Source organism: Drosophila obscura, unplaced genomic scaffold, assembly GCF_018151105.1.
Source record: "Drosophila obscura isolate BZ-5 IFL unplaced genomic scaffold, ASM1815110v1 contig_14, whole genome shotgun sequence".
Classification (NCBI taxonomy): Eukaryota; Metazoa; Arthropoda; class Insecta; order Diptera; family Drosophilidae; genus Drosophila; species Drosophila obscura.
In genome coordinates, this window is record NW_024542724.1 from 930596 (window position 1) to 957733 (window position 27138).

At 41.4% G+C, this 27138-nt stretch overlaps 3 protein-coding genes across 4 annotated transcripts; all 3 read right to left on the reverse strand.

Annotated features, from left to right (window-relative positions):
* Positions 1 to 2109: 2109 nt before the first annotated feature.
* LOC111077884 (probable multidrug resistance-associated protein lethal(2)03659) lies at positions 2110 to 6964 on the reverse strand. The gene is given in 8 exon segments (XM_022372346.2): positions 2110 to 2302; positions 2372 to 2788; positions 2847 to 4059; positions 4121 to 5802; positions 5804 to 5857; positions 5931 to 6084; positions 6136 to 6387; positions 6576 to 6964. Coding segments are annotated over 8 exon segments (3882 nt in total). The 5' UTR covers positions 6644 to 6964; the 3' UTR covers positions 2110 to 2260.
* Positions 6965 to 16486: 9522 nt separating this feature from the next.
* On the reverse strand, positions 16487 to 17270 carry LOC111077877. 2 transcript variants are annotated; one of them, XM_041596324.1, is made up of 3 exons: positions 17178 to 17270; positions 16910 to 17126; positions 16487 to 16828 (listed from the first exon to the last, which is right to left on the reverse strand). In XM_041596324.1, exons 1-3 carry the CDS (start codon positions 17200 to 17202, stop codon positions 16768 to 16770), a joined length of 303 nt encoding a protein of 100 aa, XP_041452258.1. In that variant the 5' UTR covers positions 17203 to 17270; the 3' UTR covers positions 16487 to 16767. The 2 variants fall into 2 exon arrangements, with proteins under 2 accessions (XP_041452258.1, XP_022228029.2); XM_022372337.2 differs by having other exon boundaries at positions 16488 to 16845.
* A 7343-nt stretch (positions 17271 to 24613) lies between these two features.
* Positions 24614 to 26232, reverse strand: LOC111077880. The gene is made up of 6 exons (XM_041596319.1): positions 26203 to 26232; positions 25571 to 25620; positions 25475 to 25514; positions 25136 to 25341; positions 24869 to 25022; positions 24614 to 24742 (listed from the first exon to the last, which is right to left on the reverse strand). The coding sequence occupies exons 2-6, from the start codon at positions 25577 to 25579 to the stop codon at positions 24636 to 24638; spliced, it is 516 nt and encodes a 171-aa protein (XP_041452253.1). The 5' UTR covers positions 25580 to 25620; positions 26203 to 26232; the 3' UTR covers positions 24614 to 24635.
* Positions 26233 to 27138: the final 906 nt, after the last annotated feature.

Below are 27138 nucleotides of genomic sequence, written 5' to 3' on the forward strand. Positions count from 1 at the left end.
ATTTACCTTAGTACTCCGCTTAATGCCGATGCACGTTGTTCGCATATCATATCTATTTCCACATATTTTCGACGACCCTTCTTCACCTTTATCTTCGCTCTTCTTGTTTACCTTGTGCATTAACGCATATCACATTTTATTTTTATTTCTCTGTTCCCTCTCCATCACTCTATTGGATTTTCTTCCCTTTTTTTTGCATTACACTTTTGCGGTTAATTAAACCTTGCGGTCGCTTATTTTATGTAAATAAATGATACAAAAAAAACGTTTACGGATGCGTTCGTATGTACATTTGTATATACATACAAATATACAATCTTACATAGAAAAAAATTAAAAATGAACGCTATTTTTTTACCAATACTGCCTGAAGTACCTACAAGAGCTTTTGCAATTAACTCTCTGTAGAAACTGTAGGTTATCCTTGATACAACGAGTACAACAACTTCGAGTATTATGTCAAACAAGCGCTTAAGAATAAGGGAGGTACTACGCTAATGACTCGATAGAAACACAAACTATTCTGGGGAATGCAATACATATACCCATTTTACTGTTCAAGTGTAGGGTATATTAATGGTTCGTGACCAGCTGCATCCAAATGTAATTGTCAGGGTCCTACATGTTTGTTTGTGCACGTTCATTTGTGGTTCAATTTGTTAGTTAATTTGTATTTGCTTATGGCTAACGAACTGAGCAAACGATGCCATTGTTACAGATCATATAAATATTTAAAAAGTCACCAAAATGCAATGCATTTGTTATTCCATCTGTTGGTGCTCGACAAATAACCAAAAACAAACATTTTGATTTTCAAAATTGAGCGGTAAGTATGAACGGCGAAAATCAGTGTTGGCTAGCAGTGAAATTTTTAAAATTTCATGTAAAAACCATGTAGATATGCAATTTTAGGCTATAGTTCTTGTAAATAGTAACAGATGGCGCTGCGTAGAATTCATGTAGAAAAATCATGTAGAACTGTAATTTTGGCTATAGTGCATGTAACTATAAACAGATGGCGATACCTGTGCGGTGTGGCATTCATGTCGTGTTTCCACAGTTTGCTTGAAAACTTTTTAAAAGTTATTGCAATAAAACTACCCACTGAATGGGCTGGACAAATGACTACCAAATGACTACGGAATCGGGATCCAATTCCAAAATTATTTAATTTTTTTTTTTAAAGAAAATTTACGCGTTAAGGTGAATCAAAACAAGAGGGAACTTTGTGAGTCGCTGCTGGGACCGCGACTCTACTTTTATACCCGTGCTCAGTCAGTATATAAATATGTGAGCTTATGATTTATGTCCAATTTTTAAATATTTTATCTGTTTACATTTACATCTGACATCTGCCGTTATTTCCGCTACCTCTGAAGATGCGAAATTCACCTAGTATTTCATGAACGAGCGCATCGTGCCAGGATCATCAATGAACTCTGTTTCTTCCTACAGTAAGTATATAGATACATTATGTATCCTGTGTGGCAAGACTCTTTGCCAGACTATAGGCTAACACTCAGTGGTACGGTACGTTAATCGGGAGCAGAGCTTTCCCCAGGCACAAAGTCAATAAATTCAGTCTGCTCCATCCATCTGGTTGTAGGGCATTTCCATCCAGAAGGGTGTTCCTATGACCATGTTTCACGACAGTCCGAAACGCCCGTAACAAGATATAACAGATCTTGTTGTTTACATGAAAGAAGAGAGTGTTGTGATGGACTAATAAAAGGCGATAGAGATAAAGGTAACAACCAACGTCAATTTTCCTTCTTTGATTCACTCGTAGAAGTGGAATTTCCAGTTGTATGCCCAGTACTCACATGAGAAGTAGTAAATTTGATACAGATTATAATTGTGCTGGCAATCGCGCGGCTTGAATGGAAAACATTTCCGCTGTGTCTATTTTCATGAGGTTGGTATAAAGTCATTTAAAAATGGGGAAAGATTATTATTAACCCAGGACTAGAAATGAACGCACAAATTTCAAATTGCACGAATTATTTCAAATTGGCAGTCCCAAAATTGTACCAAAACGGGAGCATAGCTGTACATAGAGGGATATGAAGGATATGAACCACAGCAGCGCCCGAGAATCCATTTGGGAAAATATTTTTGTGAAAATGTTGGACTAATTTATAACTTTATTACTCCACGAAAGGTGGTGCAGTAGCAGGAGCGGGCTCCAGTATTTTATAAACAGCTGTTGAGAAGGAAGAATACACAGTTTTTCTCTAATAACTTTACTTTTTTGCTCTCCTCATGATTCATTCTGGTTTCGGTGCGATTTGCTCTCGTGGACCTGCAAGTAAAATATAATTATGGATTAATTATTTGATATATTGAGCGATTTTTGGTATTTTCCACTCACAGACTGTGCAATCTTCAGAAGATGATCGAAGCTCGCCCCGCCCGTCTCCATGACCATGCCATAGAAGATTCTACTCTCGGACTGCATTAGAAGTTCGTGTGGAGTGCCGAACTCCACCAGATTGCCGGCATCCAATACCATCACCCTATCCGAATCAATAATGGTATTCAGGCGATGGGCTATGGTCAGGACAGTGCAGTCCCTGAACTTTCTGCGAATGGTGGACTGGATGAGGGCATCGGTCTGGGGATCCACATTCGCCGTGGCCTCGTCCATGACTAGGATGCGGTTTTCCCGTAGAATGGCACGTGCCAGGCAGACCAACTGACGCTGACCAACGCTATAGTTGGTTCCACCCTCGGAGATGAGGCTCTGCAGGCCAGTGGCCATGTCTGAGACTTCCTCCTTCAAATGAACCTAGTCGAGAGAGAGAGAAAGAGAGAGGGTGAAGGAACCAGTGAATGCATTTGCTCACCTCCTCTAGGACCTGCCAGAGCTTCTCATCCGTATACTGCTCGAATGGATCCAGATTGTAGCGCAGGGTGCCGGAAAAGAGCACCGGTTCCTGTGGAATAATCGAGATCTTGCTGCGCAGATCGTGCAGACCAATCTCTGCCGTGTCCTGACCATCGATCAACATGGTGCCATCGGTGTAGGACAATCGGAAGAGTGCATTAATCAGCGTGGATTTTCCCGCACCCGTGCGTCCCACTATGCCGATCTTCTCGCGGGGCTGGATCACAAAGCTCAGCGAGTTCAGTACCCGATCCGTTTTCGGATCGGGACTGTACCTTAGACTCAAATCATCTGCCACAATTTTTCCATCTTTGGGCCAACTGTTCGCCGGCTGCTTGTCAGCAGGGGACTCGAGCTGTCCCTCCGGTTGGAGGTTTCTGTACTCAACCACCCGCTCCACGGAGGTCATGGAGTTCTCCAGCTCGGCAGACTGCCGCATGCCCCACTGAACGGTGCCAGTCATGGACATGGCCTGAGTGATGGCCAATCCAATTTGTCCGGGACTACCGAGTGGGGGATCAAAGTAGCTCGTCAGCGTTACGGATATCACATAGGCCACGCAGAACAGATCCAGATAGTAGCCGAAGGCCCGACTGGTGGAGAGGAACGTATAGTAGCCGGAACTGTGCAGATCCTGGTAGTTGTCGTACTCCCCAATCAACAGTCTCTGGCCACCCAGGGCGCGTATCGTGGGCAGACCATTCAGGGTGGCACTGAAGTGGGAGTACATGGGCGATCTGGCCACCGCCTCCAGGCGCTTCACATCCCGCGAAGTGCTCAGGTAGAAGCGCCTGAGGAAGTGGGAGGCCAGGAACATGAGGAACGTGTTGAGCAAATACCAGGGATTGGTGATGCACAGCACACAGATAATGCCGGCTATGGTGAGGAAGATCTGTACGCAGTCCAGCATGACGGCGGGCAGCACCTCATCCACCTGGCCCAGGTCCATGGCAAAGCGGTTGAGTATGCGACCCGAGGGATTCGAGTGGAAGAAGTACAGAGCCGTGCGGGACACCCCCTGGAACATGGAGTTGTGCAGTTGAGTGGACGAGTGCATGGCCATGCTGAAGAAGAGAAGAGTCCGGAGCAGGGCAAAGATCACGAGGGCCACATTGATGGCACTGAAGTAGTAAATGTCCACCGGAGAAGATTGGTTGTTGCTCGTCTTAACCCTGCGGGTAGGTGGGATTGATTAATGATTAATGAGTGGGTTTGATAGCAGACATCACTTACCAGTAGGAGAGGAAGTAATCGCCACCGGAAGCCAGCAGCTGTGTGCCCAGGCAAAAGAACACGACCAGAGCGAACAGGATCCAGCCAGAGCCAGCGCCAAAGTATTTTCGGTACATGTCAAGACCGATATTACCGCTGGAACGTGACTCCTGCACGGGCAGGACTGCTGGCACCTCCTCGTTGAGTGAGTCCGCTCCACCGGAGTCTACAGAGCTGACACTCGTCCTGCTCTGGCAGCTGCTTTGACGGGAATAGGCGGACTTGCCATCGCCAGCTGCCGCCTCACTGTGGTCTCCATCCGCATTGCGAGTGCTCTTGGCCAGGAGCTGGGCAAAGTCCTGACCGCTCTTCAGCATCTCCTCATAGCTGCCAATGTCTGTGATCCTGCCTTTGTCCATAATCACAATCAGATCGGCCTGTTCCAGGAACTGCAGCTGATGGGTCACCAGAATGACCAGCTGATGCTTGAGGAAGCCACGCATGCACTCCTCAAACAGATGGCGACCCACGTGCGTGTCCACGGCGCTGAGCGGATCGTCCAGCAGGTAGATATCCGCCCTGCGGTACACGGCTCTGGCCAGACTGATCCTCGCCCGCTGGCCGCCTGAGAGGGAGGCTCCACGCTCGCCCACCATTGTCTGATCGCCCTGCAGCAGCTCGAAGTCGCGCTCCAGGGCACACTTTTGGACCACACGACGGTAACGATGCTTGTCCATTGGCAGGCCGAACAAGATGTTGTCCCGCAGGGAGGCGTTAAAGAGCCAGGGCTCCTGCGAGGCATAGGACACTCTGCCCTGGAGTTTCACGCCACCAGACTCGGGCGGCAGCTCGCCGAGTATAGCCTGGATGAGGCTGGATTTCCCCGAGCCCACGGGACCAATGACGGCCACCAGTTGCGGACGCTTCAGGCTCATGCTGATCTTGTCCAGCACCGGTTCATTGTGCTCTGGGCTCCAGCGTGCGGTCAGAGTCTCAATTTCGACCATAACTTCGGTGGGCTTCTCCTTGGCATCGCCCTGAAGCACTGACTTCGTCTCGTCGCGCATCAGGAATGCTTGGATTCGACGCAATGTGACCATCAGCTCGGCAAACTGGGACATGCCGCTGGGAAAGAACTTGCTGACAGTACGCCTCAGGATGTTGTAGAAAGCCGTGACCACAAAGGCCTTCTCCGCCGTGAGCTCTCCACCCATCAGGACGTAGCCCAAGAGGCTCACAAAGATTGCACACCGCCCGAGAGTAATCTCGAAGGACAGCAGAGTGCCGCGGATGTAGTTCACCTTGCGAATGGAGCTCATCTCGCTGCGGCGCAGCTGCTCGATCGCCTTGCCAAAGGGCCGCTCCCAGGTGTACATCTTGATCACCTGTATGCCGGATATGATCTCGTTCATCATTCGCACCCGCTGGTCCGTTCGCAAAGCGGTCTGAAGACGCAGCACGGAGGTCAGTCTGCTCAAATAGGTCTGCACCGGCAGATAGAGCAGGAGTATGCCGATCCCATAGAGCGAGGCCAGGCCAATCTGCTGGTACAGAAAATAGGAGGCAACCAGCAGCTCCAGCGGTCCCAGCCACAGAAAGTGGAAGTGTATCAAAGCCCTATCGAAGCGACCCAAATCGTTGGATATCAGATTAACCACCTGGCCGGTTGTGGTATCCCCCAGAGCAGTGCGACTCAGGCGCAAGGGCCTTGCGATAGATGGCACTGCCCACGGCTACCCTCATCTTCAAGGCCAGGTGCTGTACGGGAAGGAATGTAGGAATCATCAATGAAAATTTACAGTTGAGAGCTGTTCATCTGGGGGCGACTCACCATCATGCCCATCATATAAGGGTGAGTCAAGAGGACGCTGGTCAAGGTGGTGATTATCAGGCCGATTCCATAGAGCTGTGCTCTCAGTCCATCGCCATTTCCATGGGCCGTAAACTCCGATATCAATGCGCCCAGCAATAGGGGTGCAGTGGCCCTGCATTGAGACATGTTTTATATAAGAATCTATAGAACGAGCACAACTTGCCTGGTTCCAAGTTCCAGGACTCCAATGATCAGACCGGAGCCCAGCAATTGCCAGCCGAATACGCGAAGGATCACTTTGATGATGCTCGGCTCTTGGTTGGGCCTCCCACGGCGACACGCTTCCACTTCGGCCTGCCATGTCTCGAAGAATCTGTCGCCCAGACTATCCGCTCTGTGTCCTTTGAGGGCCTGATAGAGATCCGTGGGTTGAAGGGTCTTTTTGCGGCCCTTGAAGAGAATGGGCAGAGCAAAGCTGTCGTAAGATATCAGGAGAACGTATTATTTCATGTATATAGGAAATGTTTGGGCTGAGATATCATGTAGGTTGATTACAAATCACGATAAGCAGATGGGACAGCGTTATCAGAAGAATTATCGCTGAATTTTACGTGATAGCTGGATGATGATGCCAACAGCTGCAAAGTCTATTATAAAACATACCAAAACATAAGCGAGGACAATAGTCCTGCCGATTCACGAGGATTCGGTGGGAGTTTATCGGCCTGCATAGTCTATATAATTATTTTTTTTTGGAAATTACTGAAAATATCACACAGGTCCTCTCATTCAACTTTATGGATTTATTTAGTATCTCCCGATTCTGGTTTTACTTCGAAAATTAACTTCAAAACTTTCCATGCATGAATCGCAAAAGAAAACTTCAGATAAAAGCGTCTGTATGGCTTCGCTTTTCAACTTGTTCTGGACCAGACACACTTCAAAAGAGCGATAAAGTACACGGAATATTTCTCACCTATATGACGTCGTTATCTCAGAGATAATCTTCTTTACTTTAAGCTGGCAACAAAACACAATATGTGTGGGTTTTCATCAGATGGTTAAATGATAATTAATATGCTTGGTTGTGGGTGATGACGATGGGAATGATCCAAAAATCCAAAACCAAAACGACCCTCAAAAACGACAGCAGGCGAAATTGGCAGCCCCATTGGCGACACCTGCGCCAGCGTCGGCTCCCATTTGCACTGATGCCGAAGCCAATACAACTCATGCCACTGTCCTGGTCGACTGCAACTCCAATTTGGGGGAGAGTCCACTACGATATCGGTCCCAATCGTGGGCACCAATCCTAAGGGGAAATTTGGCGTACTCATCATTCATTGTCGGGGAGCACTGGAAAGGCGTCCCCATATGCAATGCAGATCATGTAAGATCTACATAATGGTGCTGAGAAATCGCTAATCGATCTTGAATAATACACCGCAGAGACAAGGAAACAGACAACAAAGGGCTAGAAGGGTGATGAACGTCCCCTCGATGGCTGTCCAGCGAGGGATCTCCTTCACGGATGCGTCCAGGCTTAATCAGCACCAGCAAGCATGGCACCCAGGACGCCAACAGAATGCAGGACTACAAACGGCTCCAATAATTTCCTCCTACGAGGGCAAAATTTGGTTTGCTTTTTCGCTTTGACTGAAAGCGATATGGGGCGCACACATTTTAATGTATTCTTATGCGTTTAATTACAAAACTTTTAATGGACCGGAATCACTATATCCAACCCCACCTGGGGCAATATGCATAAAAAGAGCTGGTACGCGTTGTCACAGGCAGAAGATGAATGTCGATCGAAAGCACAGTCATCTACAGCCCGTTCAATTTCGTCTTTGTTGTAACGGTCTTGGTAAAACTCCTTCACATTTTCTTTAAACACAATATTGCCCTTTGAATTCACTAACCCCAATACCATGAAGGAGCACAAGTGGTAACACTTGAACGATAACGGGGCCACTGGCGTGTACATCTCTTTTTGTTTAGCCAGTTCTTTATCTGCAACCGTCACCCCGTTTTCTCTTTCGCAGATTTCCAAACTCCTGAGTATTATTTTTTCCAGGTCCAATACACCCTGGTGATCAGCTAGGCAGCCGATCAGCAGAGTCAATGCCACCAGAGTCAATGCCACCATAGTAGTCCTCATTCCGATTAGTAATTCCGTTCTTTAATAATCTCTCGCTCGGCCTTGCATACGATTTTATAGCAAGTGCTGCACTCTCGTGTCTAACAGAATATGCCAAGCCTTTTGTTCCACATTATCCGACGCGAATCAATAATGGACCAAGGTCTGATTTTCGCGATCCGAATTTAAGTATCTTGATCAGACATGGTCCGGTTTTTACTTTCGCAAAAATATTTACTTTTGAAACGGGAAAGTTGCGTAATCCCGTTTAGCAAAATGCAACATTTTTCCCATTCAGATTAAGGATTACGATTAATTTACAATTTCACTTTGCGCCCCAACTTACAGAATTGTTATTTATTCTTGTTTTATTGTTATTCAAGGCCGAGAAAAAAATGTGAGCTCCAAGGCCAAGGCCAAGCAAAACGAGAAGGAACGTGTAAGTCGCTTCTGGGGACGCGACTCTACTTATGCCCGTACTCAGTCAGTATATACATTTTTTAGCAAATGATTTTTTAGAATAAAAAAAATTTTTTACATTTTAAATTTTTTTGCTACATTTGTTATCTACATCTTCAATGTATATTATACATCTAACATGAAGATTATACATGTACCATTTAAATTCTACATCTTCTCTGGCAGCGGGCACTCGCGTTCATAACGAGCCAGAGTGGGCGAGCGAGAAAGAGAATGAGTAGCACGGTCTCTTGCTGCAGGAGGTGGGGGAAGCAACTGAAAACTAATTTCTTCATTCTGGCTATAATTATGATCTGATCTGATTCAGATTCAGCAATCTGATAGATATGGCCATATTCTACGATGCTGCGTATCTTTAAAATTGTGTCTGCAACAAATTTTTGTTCTTTGTGTGGGCTGAAGGGGGCGGGGCAAAATTTTGAAATACACTTGTAGCAGTGTGATGTCACATGAGTCTGGAAACGAAATTTGGTTGCTCTGGCTCTTTTAGTCTCTGAGATCTAGGCGGACCCCGGTTCTTTCGGCGCATAGCGCTGCTCGTGTCACGCCGGAGACGTTCGGTATCACCGATCCTTTCCATATATATATGTCCGGGAACCAATTAGAAATTTGCTATTGTCGTCCGAGACATGACCAACAGTCCCGACCTGAAACAAAATAAACTTAATATTTGCTCCACGCTGCGGAAAAATGTATTTTCATATAAATCTTTTACTGCGAACGCCACTGAAAGCAAATACGCCACTATCACAAAGCTATAAAACTATATACTAACAAATTACATACTCCGATATTATCGACCGGGAGTATAGATATATCGTTTGTGTTTGATATCGAAGTTTTGTCATAGCAATGCAAGAAATTTTGCAGCACATCGCAAACGACTGAAAAATAGCCCGTGTTAAAAAAAACCAAAACGACCTTAAAAACGACAGCAGGCGAAATTGGCAGCCCCATTGGCGACACCTGCACCAGCGTCGGCTCCCATTTGCACTGATACTGCCACTGTCCTGGTCGACTGCACTCCAATTTTGGAAAGAGTTGACTACGATATTGATCCCACTCATGGGCACCATTCCTGGTCGCCATCACCATATCCGCCATTGGCGGTTTGACTAATTGCACGTCCCCGCTGGAGAAGGAAAAAAATGCAATATCCTGGCTCCTGGCATAAATGCCACCTTAATCATTGCCACTAACCAACCATACAGTATATATGTAGATGTGCCAGTTCATACAACGAAAGGGGCGCAGCTGAGTTTTCTGTCCCAGATCCCAGGCGCTTCGGCTCTGTGAGGCTGCGACATTCGGGTCGGGAGCTGGGCCGTTCGGCATGTATGACTCATGTCGAGAAGCGAAAGCAAGCTGAGCATTGCAAATGTGTGTGTGTAAACAGACACGACAACATTTTTATCAATTCTTATTTTCCGAAACCGTTTTGAGTTTGTTTTGAGTTTCGTTTCCAGGTTACGTAAATGTGTGTGTGCCATGTATTCAGACATACTGTGCTTGTGTGTGGGCTCTACAATTTTTGGCCGCTTGAATTGGTTTTTCGTTTTGTTTTGAGGGCTGATGTGATGTAGCGACCTGTGTTGACCTGCCGCAATATAACTGAGGAATGGGCAGAGTGGGTGGGGGCGGGAAATAAATACAATATATAAAAATAAAGGATGCTATCTCTGCTCATATCTCCTTAGCTCATATTATCTTGAAAATTAGATTCGCTAAAGCTCTGGAAAATGATCTACTAGATGTGTACATTTATTTTATTCAAAGCGTTCATAAAATATTTTTTCGTTTTGTTTTGAAAAGCTAATGGGCGCGCGTGGTATTTCTTCCATTCTCTTTTAGGTTAGCCTTTGCCTCTGCCTCTGCTTTCGGCTTCGTCAATGCCTCGACCCGCGTCGAGTCGAGCGACAGAATACGCCAACAAAATATGAGATCTGCCCATTGGGAACAAAGGAACGCGATCAGGTACCAAATGTACAACCCTTTTTCGTTTGCTTTGTTCCCGATTGGCAGCTTGGCCCGCAACCTTCCAAAAGGTATATATTTTTTTTTTTTCTTCATTTTTTTAGGTTTGGTTAACGAATTTTAGCTCCAAAGTCGCTCCATAGATTTTAATGAGCGATACCTTAAACGACGCCAAATTAATGCACCTATACACAAAAAAATAGAGGACACAGGATATAATTTGTTTTCGACTTTTCCTGAGTTTTTAAAGTCAAAATTTCGTAAAAAATACCGCACAAAAATCATAATTATTGCATTTCAATGCTTTATATTTCCCAGACGGTAAGCTGAAATCACAAAGTGTTTAACTTCTAGCTGTTTCAATTATCTTTTAAAAATAGCAAAGGTCTTTACAACCAGACGTAAGATACTAGAGTTATGCGCTATGCGAGTCAAGCGCTACCTCTGAAAATAGCTTAAAAAAATACCAGACTTCAAAAATACTTCAAAAAAAAGTTCTGCCATAGATAAAAAAAATATCATCAAACCATTTCTAAGCCCCAAATCTTTAAGAAAAAGTTCGTTTTGTTCCTTGAGGAAAAATCGTGTTGACTAGTGTTATCAGAGAAAATTTAAGAAATTTCTCAATTACAACAAACTCTACTGGAGAAGGTAATCCATAAGCAGGGTCCATGGGTAGATTTAATATCTGAATTCGCATTACAAGCAAATGGAGCAGGAAACAGCTGCCCCTTTAATATCTTTTGCATATTGACATATGATAAATTTGGTGCAGTTGTTGGAATACGGCACCCGAGAGTCATTTGATTTCACTCTGAGCTCCGCCGTAGTAGCCTCCTCTAAAATGTTTCGGAAGACACCACTCTTCCATCTTCTTTTCTTTTCCTTGTAAAGGAAAAGATGGTAAACCGTACATATTTCAGTCATGGCAGTATTTCAGCCATTTAGTGGCAGTATTTCGCCATTTGGTGGCAATATTTCAGCCATTTAGTGGCAGTATTTCGCCATTTGGTGGCAATATTTCAGCCATTTAGTGGCAATATTTTAGCCATCTAATGGAATAAAAGCCATACATTCTACTCCAATGGCAATGATTTCAGCCAGTAGATTGTAATATATGCCAATTATTCTATGTACAAATCGCACAAAGCTTCGATATCCTCGTTCGAGTAACGGGACTCTTACCAAAGGGCTTTGGTTCAAGAATTCTTCCCTGCACTTGTGCTTGAATGCATAACACATTTGCGTACAGAAGCCGCACTGCGGGCAGACAAAGTCTTTTGCAATGTCTTTGCAGGCCTCTGCGTGTTTATAGAACTTTTCATTCGAGACATGGCTTTTTTCGAACAATAGTCACACGTGTCAGAATGTTCACGGGCTGTCCGAAATCCCTCCGGCATATCATACCCCCGCGGTGGGGTATAGATGAATTCATTCACCCCTGTACGCTCCACACACTGTCCTGGCAGCCGGAGGTCGGGCACCGGCTTTATAGGATTGTAAATCCATGTATGTCTTCGAAAAGGACTGGGGCTGAAACCTGTTCCGGAGCCTGGACCGGAGCCTGTACCGGAGCCTGGACCGAGCTCGAGCTTTGTCCCACTGAATAATTATGCGCGGAACTATTCGAATAGTGCATATTTTGCACTCGGATGCTAGCTCTCGGAGGGACATTCGCGGTCGAGTTCGCCAAGGGATTTGAAGAGCGGCCGAAAAGTCGCGAATTTCCAGACGGGAGCGCCTGTTCGGGCTCCCCGTCCTCGACGTCCACTGCAGGCTGGAGCGCCTGTTCGGGCTCTACAGCTTCGGACAATTCAAACCACCCTGCATATTTATCTATTTTGGATGTTAAAAAGATACATTTTTGGACTATGGTTTTTTCAAATGGAATTCGTGAAACTTGTTTGGAAATGCCGATTAAAAATATCAAAATGAATTTTAACTAATGTAAAAAAATCGTCTGAAGGAGCTTGAAGTTTTAAACTACTACTGACAGCCAAAATTTTTGTTGATTATTAAGCACTCAGAAGAAGATCGGACCTCATCGGACGGTTTTAAAAGCTCAGAGCATTTTTTGCATTCGTACCTTATGCAATAAATACCCTGCATAATAACGTAATGCATTCTCATTAAATTCGGCTTTGATACCTAAATCTGTTTCTTCTATTGCAAATTCTAACTCTGAGTTCTCGTCAGTTGACATGAAGTCGACGTCATCAAGAGTTTTGAAATCTGACGCCGATTGACTTTTCTCAACATCGTTGACAATGTTAAGCAACATAGTATCATCGTCGGGAGAACAGTTCCCAGATACTGAACTAGACGTTAGAACTTTCATAAAAAGCATTTTACTAATAGTCGCATTAAACTCATACATGGTTGGATTGTTATTATTGACTCCGCGAGATCTGATTAAATAAAAGAGATTTTCTAACGGGTCTTGATTTAATTTTGATGTTGCAATAAAGAAAAGTTCAGAGCTTTCACTCCAAACATTTTTGGCCAGTGCATGTATAGATTTGATTGTTAAAATCATACCCTTTATACAATACACTTCTTGTGGATACTTGAATTCTTCGAAATAATTTCGCATTTCCAACAGGGTCTCATTGACAACATTTTTTTCTTGCAGTGCACTCCTGAATGGGTTTTTATCATAGAGAACATGACTATTAAGACAGTCAAATAGTCTGTTCATTTTTTCTATGAATGTGGCAGTCGCTTCTGCACTTTCTTTGCACTGTGAGAACCCTCCAGAACTAATCATAGTTCGTAGAGCAGCGGCTACACTATGGCTAAACACTTGAGTGGCATATTTTACCTTCATTTTTTCAAAATTATTCGGATTAATATGCTTTGGTGATAATTTGGGACAGAGTCGCGTTGAGTTTTTGGAGTCGATTTCATATAATTCCTCGACTACTTTCCATGAAACAACGCCATCAGGGGTATCGAGATTTCTTTTACGGACGATGTTCCTCATCGATTTAATCAAATGTGGAACATCGTAAATCGCAAATATCTCTTTATATTGAACATTAAATCTGGGGCTTTTAATGTCAACTCCCAATCTTCTAAAAACAGCTCTATTATTAGACCCCTGGTCGCAAATAGCTGCTCTTATATTAAGCCCTAAGGATTGTGCTTGCTCAATATTAGCCGTCACCTTTTCCATAAGGGCTTCGTGTTTTATACCGGTGGCAGAAACAGTATAGCTTAACACGTATTTCCAGTTTTCGAATAAGCCTCTAATCATGAAAACACAGACTTGCTGATCACATAGATCTGCATTAAATGAAGTTAATAAAGTATTTTCAGACAAGTTTAATGTTGGAATTGCTTTCGACTTTAATCGATTGTTTCCTAACCACTCGGCCTCAAAATGCCGATCGCAAATTCGTGAAGTTGCCTTCACCAAATTGCTATCCAAACTACAAGCCTCAACCCATTTATTGAACATTAATGAATTCGATGGAAATCTAAATAATGTCACATGGAAATCCGGCGAACTATTTCTATACCCTCTAAGGCAGGAAGAATTAATGCATTTCACCCCGCTTTCTCTTATGTGTATTTGACTATCGGACGACATAACTAATTAAAAAAAAAAAAAAAAAAAACAATGTAGGTGCTAAATAACTGAATAAAATTGGAAAATAATATAACGAATATGAAATATAAAAAAGAATATAAATATTAAGAAAATATTAAGATATATATCACCAAAAATGCAGCAACGGCGCACTACGGACGGACTCCAAGCACACACACGCATTCACTCCACGCACACACTCGCCGAAAAGGGGGATGCAGGTCCCTAGATATTCCCTTTCTTCGATCACAATCACAAAAACACTCACTCACACGTGGATAAGCACAAAAGGGTCTCTTAGTCCTATTAGAATATGCTTTATCCAACAACAAAAATTCACTCTTAATGTAGTCCTACTAGCATATACAGCATATATAAACACTCAATCACACTCGGACAAAAAAAAACGGTTAGAAGTTAATTTTTAAACGTATAAAGAATGAATTATAAATTGGAACGACCAACCAGCGGAAAATTCGGCTCACTTGTGTCTTTCTCATCAGATTCGCCCGCGCTTTCAATCATGCACCCATACATCCCTATACATCCACACATCAAAATACATCCATACATCCAAATACATCCCCATACATTCCCATACATCCATGCATACACACCATGCAATTGCGCGCCCTTTGGGTTGCCATCTAACACCAAGAAAACTGTAATTTTGAATACCCCCATTCTCGGATATAGCCTTGACCTCGGCTTCGACTTTCATAAGGCTGGACTGCCTTGAAAAGTTTAGCAGTTTTTTTCAGATATTCTTAATACTCTCTGCACACTGAGTCCATCCTGGGGGAACGGTGGGAATTTTTGAAAGATGTGAAACACCGATTCACATTGACACCATCCACCATCCATGAGAAACAGCTGTTGCTCACAATTGCGTGCGGTTAAAATTTGTTTACTTTAATTAAAATGAATATAAATAACATTTCAATGGTCGTGAATGTGATTCAGCAGCAAAACATATTCTTGCACAAGCTAATCATGTTGTTGGACATGGACGATGATGATGAGGATAACTTTGACTAGGAGATAATAGAATGGATATCTGTTTTGAAAACACTGAAGCCCGGAAGGTTGTGGTCATTTGAGAGTGCTTCTAATAAATGTAACCAATGTTTAAAGTACAAATATATATGTTATGTTTTTCAGAAGCGGTTCGGTACATTTTGGGAGAAGGATGTACCCGAAAACAACGAGGCGTTTTTTAAGGAGAGTTTTAGGATGGAGAGATCCTGCTTTTCTCTGTTGGTTACTCGCTTGGAAGTGCAACGGAAGAAGGACACAAACTGCCGAGCTGCAATTCCTCTGGAGAAGCGTCTCGCCATATCTTTATATACTTTGGGATCTTCTTCTGAGTACCGAACAGTCGGTAGGCTTTTCGGAGTGTCAGCCAACAGCGTCTGCAATATCCTGCATGAGTTTTGCAGAGCATTCATCAACGAATTCTCAGAGGAATACATGTCCAAAAACTATCTCACTTCAGAGAAAATTGACGAGTGTGTCCAAGGATTTGAAGAAATTGGGTTTCCTCAGTGCCTAGGTGCAATAGGTAATAATGCACTAAAAGCATCCATAATATATGTATATACATATATGTAAATTAATTTCATCACTTAATTTTTATGTTAGATGGATGTCACATCGAAATAAAACCACCTGCAGCTGAGGTAGTCGACCACCACAATTACAAAGGCTGGTATTCAACAGTATTATTTGCAATGGTAGACTACAGGTAAGATATTCGCACCTAAACAAATATTTTCAAGCTATTTTCTTAATTATTAAAATATTTAATTTCAATCTACTTCAGATATAGATTTACGTATGTAAACATCGGATCCGCAGGAAGATGCAACGACTCGATGATTTACCAAAAGTCAAGCCTTGGAAAGCGTATCGAAGAGTCGCCATTGCTTGAGGAAAAATCGAAGGAAATTAACGGAGAAATGGTGCCAGCAACGCTGATTGGGGACTCGGCATTCAGATTCTCAAAGAAGCTTATGAAGCCATACCCTTTTTCTACAACAGCGTCTTTAGAACAGCGCACTTTTAATTACAACTTTTCCAAAGCTAGGCGAGTTGTGGAAAATGCTTTCGGGCACTTAAAAGCCAGATTCCGCATTATTGGAAAAGGCCTGGATAGTCATTATAAAAACAATAGTGCCATTATATTGTGCTGTTGCATTTTACACAACATGTTAAACTACCTTTAAGTGAGCAGAGAGAACAGCCCGATCGCAGCAATATTTCTGCTGATTATAATCATTCAGCAGAACAGATACGATCTGCAATTGCAACATATTGTGTGAATAGAATAAATTTAAATAATCAGTTTTATTTATTTATTATAATTACTTAAATTTAAACAGACAAGAAATTTATTATAAAAACGTACTACTGCTGTTTGTTTTCTCTTAAAAATTGCATGAAGTCAGTTTGAAACGTCGTCTGGGTTCGGATCAGCTCCTCGAGGAGATACTCCTGCCTCTTGTGGTGATCCTCCTGCTTTTTATGGTGATCCTTCTGAGCAGCTAGGCGCTCTCTGTTCACCTCTACGAGCAGAGCCACTACGCTATCCAGCTTGGTGCGCTTCTGTGGGGGCCCATTGCTCACAGAGAGTGCGCTGGAGCTGCAGGATCCGTCTAGGTCCACCTCGATCACGTCCGAAAAAAACTCCTTAATATCTGCAATGAACATAAGCCCCTCCGCTTGGCCCCACTTTATTTTTTTCCATCCTGCAAAGTATGAAAATAAAATGGAATCAACAATTTATTGTTTACCAAATACAATAATATTTACCTGTATTTTTTGGTCAAGTTTTCAACCTTCGTTCGTACTTCTGTCCATCCTACATCGAGATCACACCCCTCCTTCATGGTCTGGGCCATCTCCATATAAACGTGGGAGTTCTTACGGACTCCCCGCAAATCGTCTATATTTTCTTGCCACAGGTCAATGAGTAGGTTCTCCATTTCTGTGATCCACTTGACCCTTCCACTGGCTATTTTCTTATGTGCTGCAATATTGTGATATATGGGTATTCAAAAATGATATCTATTAAACTTACCACCGCCATTTACTGCTCCTTCCATTTTTATTTGATATTTTTTTTATTTTTTGCGTGCTTTGTGAGATCTGATGGGGTTATTTTGTTTTAATTTTATATTTTCCTGCCTGTCATTGTTTAAATTTTCGTAGTGATCTCCGATTTTTTGTTGTGAAATGGTTGACACAATGGTTTGACAATTATCGAAAAAATACCGCACTGAAACGTGAGAATTAGGAACATCCCAGATGGATGGTGGAATAATTGGGAAATATTCGGAACGGCAAAACCTTACGGACCATTCCAGAAATGGATGGTGGATGGTCCCCAGTGTGAAAAGGCTATTAGAGTGAAAGCTCTGAACTTTTCTTTATTGCAACATCAAAATTAAATCAAGACCCGTTAGAAAATCTCTTTTATTTAATCAGATCTCGCGGAGTCAATAATAACAATCCAACCATGTATGAGTTTAATGCGATTATTAGTAAAATGCTTTCTATGAAAGTTCTAACGTCTAGTTCAGTATCTGGGAACTGTTCTCCCGACGATGATACTATGTTGCTTAACATTGTCAACGATGTTGAGAGAATTCAATCGGCGTCAGATTTCAAAACTGTTGATGACGACGACTTCATGTCAACTGACGAGAACTCAGAGTTAGAATTTGCAATAGAAGAAACAGATTTAGGTATCAAAGCCGAATTTAATGAGAATGCATTACGTTATTATGCAGGGTATTTATTGCATAAGGTACTGAAAAAGTACGAATGCAAAAAATGCTCTGAGCTTTTAAAACCGTCCGATGAGGTCCGATCTTCTTCTGAGTGCTTAATAATCAACAAAAATTTTGGCTGTCAGTAGTAGTTTAAAACTTCAAGCTCCTTCAGACGATTTTTTTACATTAGTTAAAATTCATTTTGATATTTTTAATCGGCATTTCGAAACTAAGTCTCACGAATTCCATTTGAAAAAACCATAGTCCAAAAATGTATCTTTTTAACGTCAAAATAGATCCGATCCGTGCTTTGCGCACCGAAACCATCTGCTCAATCAGTTTGTTTTGATTTTGATTAGGAAAAATTGTAAATGGCTTACAGATAGGATGATAGGGAATCAAAATACAAAGTCATATGAGAGAAAACTCAAAATAATGCGGCAGTAGGATTTTGATAGGACAGGATTGTATAGGATAGGATAGGACACACCGTGCTAGCGTGTTGCGTGTGGTAGGCGCCTAAGCCTAGTGTCGGGGTTCCACAGCTCCAGATTGGATTAGACAGGATTATATAGGACAGGATAGGATAGAACAGCATAGGATAGGCAGGCGTGTGGCAGGCGCTTAAGCCTATTGGCGGGGACAGGATAGGATAGGCAGGCGCGTAGCAGGCGCTTAATCCTAGTGGCGGGGCTCCAGAGTGGATTGTATAGGATAGGTTCTGATAGGAGTGGCTTTCATAGGAGATTCGAATAGGAGAGGATTCTATAGGAGAGGTTCGGATAGGAGAGGTTCGAATAGGAGACGATAGGATAGGCTTCGCAAGCCGTTTCGATTGATTAAACTAGCAAGTTGGTTTATTCTTCAGCTGGATTCGACAGATCGACCATCCAGTGCGAGCCTGGCCTCCTGAAGCAGCTTGTTCGCTGTTTGTCTGGGGAGGAGATTGTGTTTGCCGTCAGTGTTTCCAGGTATGCTTTGCGCAGTTCTGGGACTGATTCGGTCGGTAGATCTCCGTCAATCTGTGCGAGGATGTCTTCGAGGTCTTCTTCTGGTGTTGGCCACTCCGATTTGTGTCTGACCTCTATCAGAACCTTCTCGGATATAGCCCTGACCTCGGCTATCTCGCCCACTTTAATAATTTTTTGTGTGGGCCTGTTACCGACCAGTACGGCTGTAAATATAGCCAATTAAAAAAACCGAAAACTACGAATTGAAATGGACGATAGAAAAATTCTCCAGCTTTTCAATTTCGACGGCAGCAATGTCGGCGTTGCTGCCTCACGCGCGCGTTTCGCTGTCGCTGAGACAGCAATGGGCGTTTTGGACGCGCTAGGTGATGAAGTCACCAGGCAGAACAGGAGGATTGCAGAATCCCTGTTTGAAAATGCGAGAGCACAGCTTGACTGTGCTCTCTTGCTCGTCAATGCAGGCGAAGCTGTCGAGGCCGAACAGGCGCTCCAGCCTGCAGTGGACGTCGAGGACGGGGAGCCCGAACAGGCGCTCCCGTCTGGAAATTCGCGACTTTTCGGCCGCTCTTCAAATCCCTTGGCGAACTCGACCGCGAATGTGAACGAGTTCACCTATACCCCACCGCGGGGGTATGATATGCCGGAGGGATTTCGGACAGCCCGTGAACATTCTGATACGTGTGACTATTGTTCGAAAAAAAGCCATGCCTCGACTGTAAATTGCTATATACACGCAGAAGCCTGCAAAGACATTGCAAAAGACTTTGTCTACCCGCAGTGCGGCTTCTGTACGCAAAAGGGTTATGCAGTCAAGCACAAGTGCAGGGAAGATTTCGCGAACCGAAAGCCTTTGATAAAATTTCCCGAAGTGTCCCGTTTCTCGGGAGAGGATATCGAGGCTTTGTGCGATTTGTACATGGAATAATTGGCATATATTCCAATCTACTGGCTGAAATCATTGCCATTGGAGTAGAATGTATGGCTTTTATTCCATTAGATGGCTGAAATATTGCCACTAAATGGCTGATATATTGCCACTAAATGGCTGAAATACTGCCAATAAATGGCTGAAATATTGCCACTAAATGGCTGAAATACTGCCATGACTGAAATATGTACGGTCTACCATCTTTTCCTTTACAAGGAAAAGAAAAGATCGCTGAAGATGGAAGAGTGGTGTCTTCCGAAACATTTTAGAGGAGGCTACTACGGCGGAGCTCAGAGTGAAATCAGATGACTCTCGGGTGCCGTATTCCAACAACTGCACCAAATTTATCATATGTCAATATGCAAAAGATATGAAAGGGGCAGCTGTTTCCTGCTCCATTTGCTTGTAATGCGAATTCAGAGATTAAATCTACCCATGGACCCTGCTTATGGATTACCTTCTCCAGTAGAGTTTGTTGTAATTGAGAAATTTCTTAAATTTTCTCTGATAATTTGCCAAATTATCTTTGCTCATATCTACTAAACTAATATTATATTGAAAATTAGATTCGCTAAGCTCTGGAAAATGTTCTACTAGATGTGTACATTTATTTTATTCAAAGCGTACATAAAATATTTTTTAATTTTGCCACCTCTTTTCGCCTGAGTCCCCAAAGTAAATACACACAGTACAAACAAATAACAACTTTAAATTTTAAAGTTTAAAACCAAAATCGACCTATTCAGGGCCGGATCAACCCACAACCTGGCACTGGGCAACCATCAATCTTGGGGCCCTCCATTTTTTCACGCCAGTTCCTTCTTTTTTCATTTGAAATAAAAACTTATAAATTTAATGTTTGTTTAATTAATTTGTATGTTTATCAGTGGCTATTATATTTTTTATCCATTATTTGGAGTTTTGTTTTTTTAACAAATTTTTCTGTTAGCCCTAGGGGGGCCCTTGGCAACTGCTAGTCCGGCCCTGGACCTATTCCCGTCGCCAGACTTCATATTTTGTTGGCGTATTCTGTCGCTCGACTCGACGCGGGTCGAGGCATTGACGAAGCTGAAAGCAGAGGCAAAGGCTAACCTAAAAGAGAATGGAAGAAATACCCCGCGCGCCCGTCACAACATTAGCTTTTCAAAACAAAACGAAAAAATATTCTATGAACGCTTTGAATAAAATAAATGTACACCAGGGGTCGGCACACAGGACTCACACATTTTTTTTGGTGCGTTTGTGTGCGAAAACAACAGACACGAAGTCAAATACGTTACTTATTTCTCTGCCGCTGCGAAAGCCGAAGAATTGTGCATAGGGCACATGAATGCTTCTCTGCTGCTGAGGCAAGCGAGCAGAATATGAAGCCGTTTGTGCATAGCATAGCCCGAAGCATTTTTCTCTGCCGCTACGTCATCAGGCAGAATAACGAAACCACACGAAGTATTTACGCTGTACGTGTGCCGACTGCGCTGCCGGAAATTTTTTCCTATGCACAGTGCATACGACGCTGCCGGCCTCTGATGTACACATCTAGTAGATCATTTTCCAGAGCTTTAGCGAATCTAATTTTCAAGATAATATGAGTTTAGGAGATATGAGCAGATATAGCATCCTTTATTTTTATATATTGTATTTATTTCCCTGCCCCACCCACTCTGCCCATTCCTCAGTCGAAGCGCCTGGGAGCTGGGATGGAAAACTCAGCTGCGCCCCTTTCGTTGTATGAACTGGCACATCTATATACTGTATGGTTAGTGCCCGTACTCAGTCAGTATATACATTTTTGAGCTTATGATTTTTAAGAATTTTAGAAAACAAAAAAAAATTTTACATTTTACATTTTTTTGCTACATATGCTATCTACATCTACATATACAATGTATATTCTACATCTAACATGTAGATTGTACATGTTCCAATTAGATTCTACATCTCCTCCGCTAGGGGTTGCTCGCGCACTGAACGCGGCAGAGTGTGCGAGCGAGAAGGAAAATGAAAGCAACAGAAAATTCATTTCTTCATTCTGGCAATAATTATGATCCGATCTGATTCAGATTCGGCAATCTGGTAGATATTGGCATTTTCTACGATACTGCGTTTTTAGTTTTATCGTATCTTTAAAACTGTGCCTGCCACAGATTTTCGTCCTTTGTGTGGGCGGAAGGGGGCGGGGCGAAATTTTGAAATACACTTGTAGCAGTGTGATATCACATGAGTCTGGAAACCAAATTTGGTTTCTCTAGCTCTTATAGTCTCTGAGATCCAGGTGCTCATCAAGACGGACAAACGGACAGACGGACGGACAGACGGACATGGCTATATAGACTCGGCTATTGATGCTGATCAAGAATATATATACTTTATGGGGTCGGAAACGTTTCCTTCTCTGCGTTGCACACATCCACTTTTACCACAAATCTAATATACCCCTTAACTCTTTTTTGAGTACGGGTATAATTAAACAAAAAAAGGTAAAAAAAGAATTTAATTCAACTTGCGCAGGGCTTGAATTCGCTTAAAATCGTTTTGCAATCGGCTCATTGTCAGTGTGCACAAAACGCCAATATCGTCCATATCCGCCTTAAAGGAACGGCTTCAGGAAGAGTGGGCTAAAATTGGCCCTGAGTATACGAAAAAAATTATAAAAAATATGCCAAAATGTCTAGCCGATACCATAAAAAATAATGGGTATCATACCAAATATTAGAGTAGGTTTTTTTTCTAGATAAAAAAGGTTTTCTTAATTATATAAGACAATACCAAACATTAAAGTAATGCAAATTTTGAGTTTTTATTTTGTTTCTGTATGTTTTTGCTATTAATTTGAAATAAAACCCTAATATGTTTATGTACCTCTATGAAAAGGTAATATTACAAGCTTTTATAGTTGTTTTTTGTTAGTTTTATACATTTTATTCGCGTTTGAAGTTTAAAAACGAGAAGGAACGTGTGAGTCGCTTCTGGGGACGCGACTCTACTTATACCCGTACTCAGTCAGTATATACACTTTTGAGCTTATGATTTTTAAGAATTTTAGAAAACAAAAAAAAATTTTACATTTTACATTTTTTTGCTACATATGATATCTACATCTACATATACAATGTATATTCTACATCTAACATGTAGATTTTACATGTTCCAATTAGATTCTACATCTCCTCCGCTAGGGGTTGCTCGCGCACTGAACGCGGCAGAGTGTGCGAGCGAGAAGGAAAATGAGTTGTGTTGTTATGAGCAGGAGGGGGCAGGGGAAGCAACAGAAAATTAATTTCTTCATTCTGGCTATAATTATGATCCGATCTGATTCAGATTCAGCAGTCTGGTAGATATGGGCATTCTCTACGATACTGCGTTTTTAGTTTTATCGTATCTTTAAAAATGTGCCTGCCACAGGTTTTCGTCCTTTGTGTGGGCGGAAGGGGGCGGGGCGAAATTTTGAAATACACTTGTAGCAGTGTGATATCACATGAGTCTGGAAACCAAATTTGGTTGCCCTAGCTCTTATAGTCTCTGAGATCTAGACGCTCAACAAGACGGACAGTCAGACGGACAGACAGACAGACAGACAGACAGACGGACAGACAGACAGACGGACAGACAGACATGGCTATATCGACTCGGCTATTGATGCTGATCAAGAATATATATACTTTATGGGGTCGGAAACGTTTCCTTCTCTGCGTTACACACATCCACTTTTACCACAAATCTAATATACCCCTTAACTCTTTTTTGAGTACGGGTATAAAAAGAACCGAATATTAATGTTATCCACTGTAAGGTGTAAGATGCGTAACGCTCATACATTTCAATTGCCATATGCAAGCCAATTTTTCGTCATGCGAAGAAATTCGCGCCATCTCGTTCGCACAAATTTGAGAGCGTACGAATCTAAAAATAGAATCCGCTTGCATGTGTGAGTACACACAGAACCAGAAAGTGCTTATGTGTGCGTACTTGTGCGAAGCGGACGATTTTCGAGACGAATACCTTTTTATGAGTTGAGAAACGAATTTATTTACCGTCGTTAAATACGTCGCACGCTGAAAACCCTAATGACAATTACTCCAATGTGAAGTCATGCATTAAATATATTATGTATTTTTATATATGTATATTCGATCATTATACCGAATCCGAATATACCATCTTAAAATAAATTATCGTTGGAGGGATATATACAATATAACAGTTTTTTAATATTGGGGTGGTAAGCGTCTTGCAAAATTAACTTACGTCGCGACGACTCGGCTCGGCTGTCGCAGCGGCATAGAACCAACTTCGTGTGCCTTCGTATGCTGTATGCATACAAAAGCGCGGCTCGGCAGGCTCTAGAGCGCTATCTCTCTCTCTAAAAAATTTCAAGAGAGCCTGGAGCCAGCATGCAAAAATGTTAGATGTAGAATATACATTGAAGATGTAGATAACAATGTAGCAACAAAATGTAAAATGTACAAATTTTTTTTAATTCTAAAATTTTAAAAAATCGTATGCTAAAAAATGTATATATATATATTTCAAATTATGTACTATAGGAAGTCACCCGTGACTTTCAATATATGTCCATGGGGAAGTCACTCGTGACTCTTCAATATATGTCCATAGGGAAGTCACTCGTGACTCTTCAATATATGTCCTATGTGAAGTCACCAGTGACTGTTCAAAATATGTCTTACAGAAAGTCACATGTGACTCTTTTCATGAAATTAAAAAAATGTCATCGATAATTTCATATAGGAAGCCACATAGACTTCTCATGAATTTCATAATTTCATGAAAAGAGTCACATGTTACTTTCTTTTACAAAAACTTCATTAAAAAACCATTATATTTATTTTAAGTGTCAATATTATTTTTTATTTATTTCTGGTATTCTTCTTTGTGGTGTTATTTTTTACATTTTGGATCGCCTTTCTTATTGATCTATCGGCCGAGTCTATTGGATTTATTTGCTCCAATGCTTCTGAAATTTTATAAAAAACAAATATTTTCTCTTTATATTTTTATGGAATTTGAACATCTGAAGGTAATATGTATTATTTTAAGGTATTTTAAGCTAACAAGTAATATATGATGTATTTAGTCTTACCTTTGAGAATCGAATACAGGCCAACTCTGCTTTTTAGCCGCTTTTTGCCGCAAGTGCCGTCTAAATTGTATGTGTTGATTGTATTCTCATTTACAACACTTTTCAGGCACTTAGAGAGGGTGCAGCTTTCCAGCATCTTCCGAACTTTATTTATCTGTGAATATGTAAAAAATTATGTTTATAAATCGTTTGAGACTATGTAAAATTTGCAAGCTCTTGCAGAAGGTATTATAATTTTAATAAGAAGTTTTTTTTTATGGTACTTACGTAGAAATCTTTTATCTGAGGAGTCAATGACTCCTTAAAACGATCGAGCTCCTCCTCCGACTTTATTGACAAGCTCATAGCAGCCGGGACCTCATCCACCTTAACGCTCACTTTGATAAGGGCGGTGGCTTCTGCGAGCTTCTCCGCCATTACATCTAGTTTTTTCATAAGCACAGCATTTTGTTCACGGAGCAGCTTCATCTCTTCTAAAAATATAAATAATAAATGATTTTGAAAAAGTATAATTTATAAATAAACTGATAAAAATATGGAATGGTAAATAAACATATCTTTTCATATTGAATCCAAATTTTTAACAGTGTTGATTTGGAAACTTACCTCTCAATACGGATATCACCTCATCATTGGGTGATGGCTCCTCTGTAAAAAATATTTTATTAACTGAGGTATTGCTTAAAGGGTATGCAAACTTACCATTGTCATTAAATAGGACACGTCTAATTTTGTTTGTGGGTTCTGACATTCTATAAATAAAAATAAAATTATAAAATAAGGTATAAAATAAATAATAATAATAATCCCTTTTTTTTGCAAATAGATTGCATAACCAAATATATCAACCTCAGCTTATTATTATTATTAAAATGAACTAGTGTCTAAGTTTCAATATTATTTTAAATAAAGCGACGAATTTAAAATTATATATAACCAAAAAAGTGTATTTTCTATTCGTGGTAGCAACCCCTAAACATTACAAGTCAAAATTTTTCTCTAGAACTTTCTATGAAACGGAAAAAATTTTCAACCTTGATTGCTCATATCTCTTAAACATGAATACCGAATATTTTGAAAATTACATTTTCCAAAGGTCTGGAAAATATAAATGAGTTTATTCATTTTATCCAAAGCGTTCATTAAATTCTTTGACTTTTGTCACCCCCTTCCGCTGAGGCTCCTATGTGCGACGCACTCGGCTAACACATTTCTAGAATGTTCTAGACGTATTTTGTGTTGCATTCTGCTTTCTGCATTTTAGATTTTATTAAAACCCAAGTAACACTTAAACTTATGTAGAAACGCGCACTGTTTTCACTTAGTTCACTTACCTGAATTAATTAATCGTGAAACCTGCAAAAAAAACATGGTAGCAATAAGATTAAATTATGGTAGTACCTATATATAAAATTAGTTTGTTTAAATGATATCGCTACTATTATTATATAATAGACTTTAATAACAATTTACTTTTTATTAGGCTACCAAATAATAATAATAATAAGGCTATTGATATAAATTATTGAAGTAAATAATTGCGCTCAAAGTTTAAGAGTATAAAAAAGTAGGTGCGCCATTAAATATTTTTCGGTACTACTTTTTACGAAAAATATGCTTTTGACTCGGGCATAATGGAACAGTGAGAACAAAGAGTGAGAAGGGGCGAGAGTAGAAGAGTGAGAGTCGAACGAAGGCACCCAAAAATTAGAAGTAAGAGGGAGAGGGAAATCTATGGATATCTGCTTCTCTTTCTTACACATCCGTTTCGGTTATACTCTCTGCACACTGAGTCCATCCTGGGGGAACGGTGGGAATTTTTGAAAGATGTGAAACACCGATTCACATTGACACCATCCACCATCCATGAGAAACAGCTGTTGCTCACAATTGCGTGCGGTGAAAATTTGTTTACTTTAATTAAAATGAATATAAATAACATTTCAATGGTCGTGAATGTGATTCAGCAGCAAAAAATATTCTTGCACAAGCTAATCATGTTGTTGGACATGGACGATGAAGATGAGGATAACTTTGACGAGGAGGAGATAATAGAATGGATATCTGTTTTGAAAACACTGAAGCCCGGAAGGTTGTGGTCATTTGTGACTGCTTATACTAAATCCAATCAATGTTTTAAATAAAAATATAAATTATATGTGTGTTGAGAGCGGTTTGGGACATTTTGGGAGAAAGATGTACCCAAAAACAACGAGGCGTTATTAAAGCTAAGTTCTGTACAGCCGTATACTTTGGGCTCTTTGTTTTGA

Bases quoted from the DNA above. Each gene is read 5' to 3' on its own strand.
- LOC111077880 (XM_041596319.1), bottom strand. The intron at 25,342-25,474 runs GTAAGTTTCCAA...TTATATTTTTAG, and splicing joins GGTGATATCCGTATTGAGAG to AAGAGATGAAGCTGCTCCGT. The intron at 25,023-25,135 runs GTAAGTACCATA...ACATATTCACAG, and splicing joins CTCAGATAAAAGATTTCTAC to ATAAATAAAGTTCGGAAGAT.
- LOC111077877 (XM_041596324.1), bottom strand. From the start codon at position 17,202: ATGGAAGGAGCAGTAAATGGCGGTG. The intron at 17,127-17,177 runs GTAAGTTTAATA...ACAATATTGCAG, and splicing joins AGGAGCAGTAAATGGCGGTG to CACATAAGAAAATAGCCAGT. The intron at 16,829-16,909 runs GTAAATATTATT...AAAAAAATAAAG, and splicing joins AACTTGACCAAAAAATACAG to TGGGGCCAAGCGGAGGGGCT.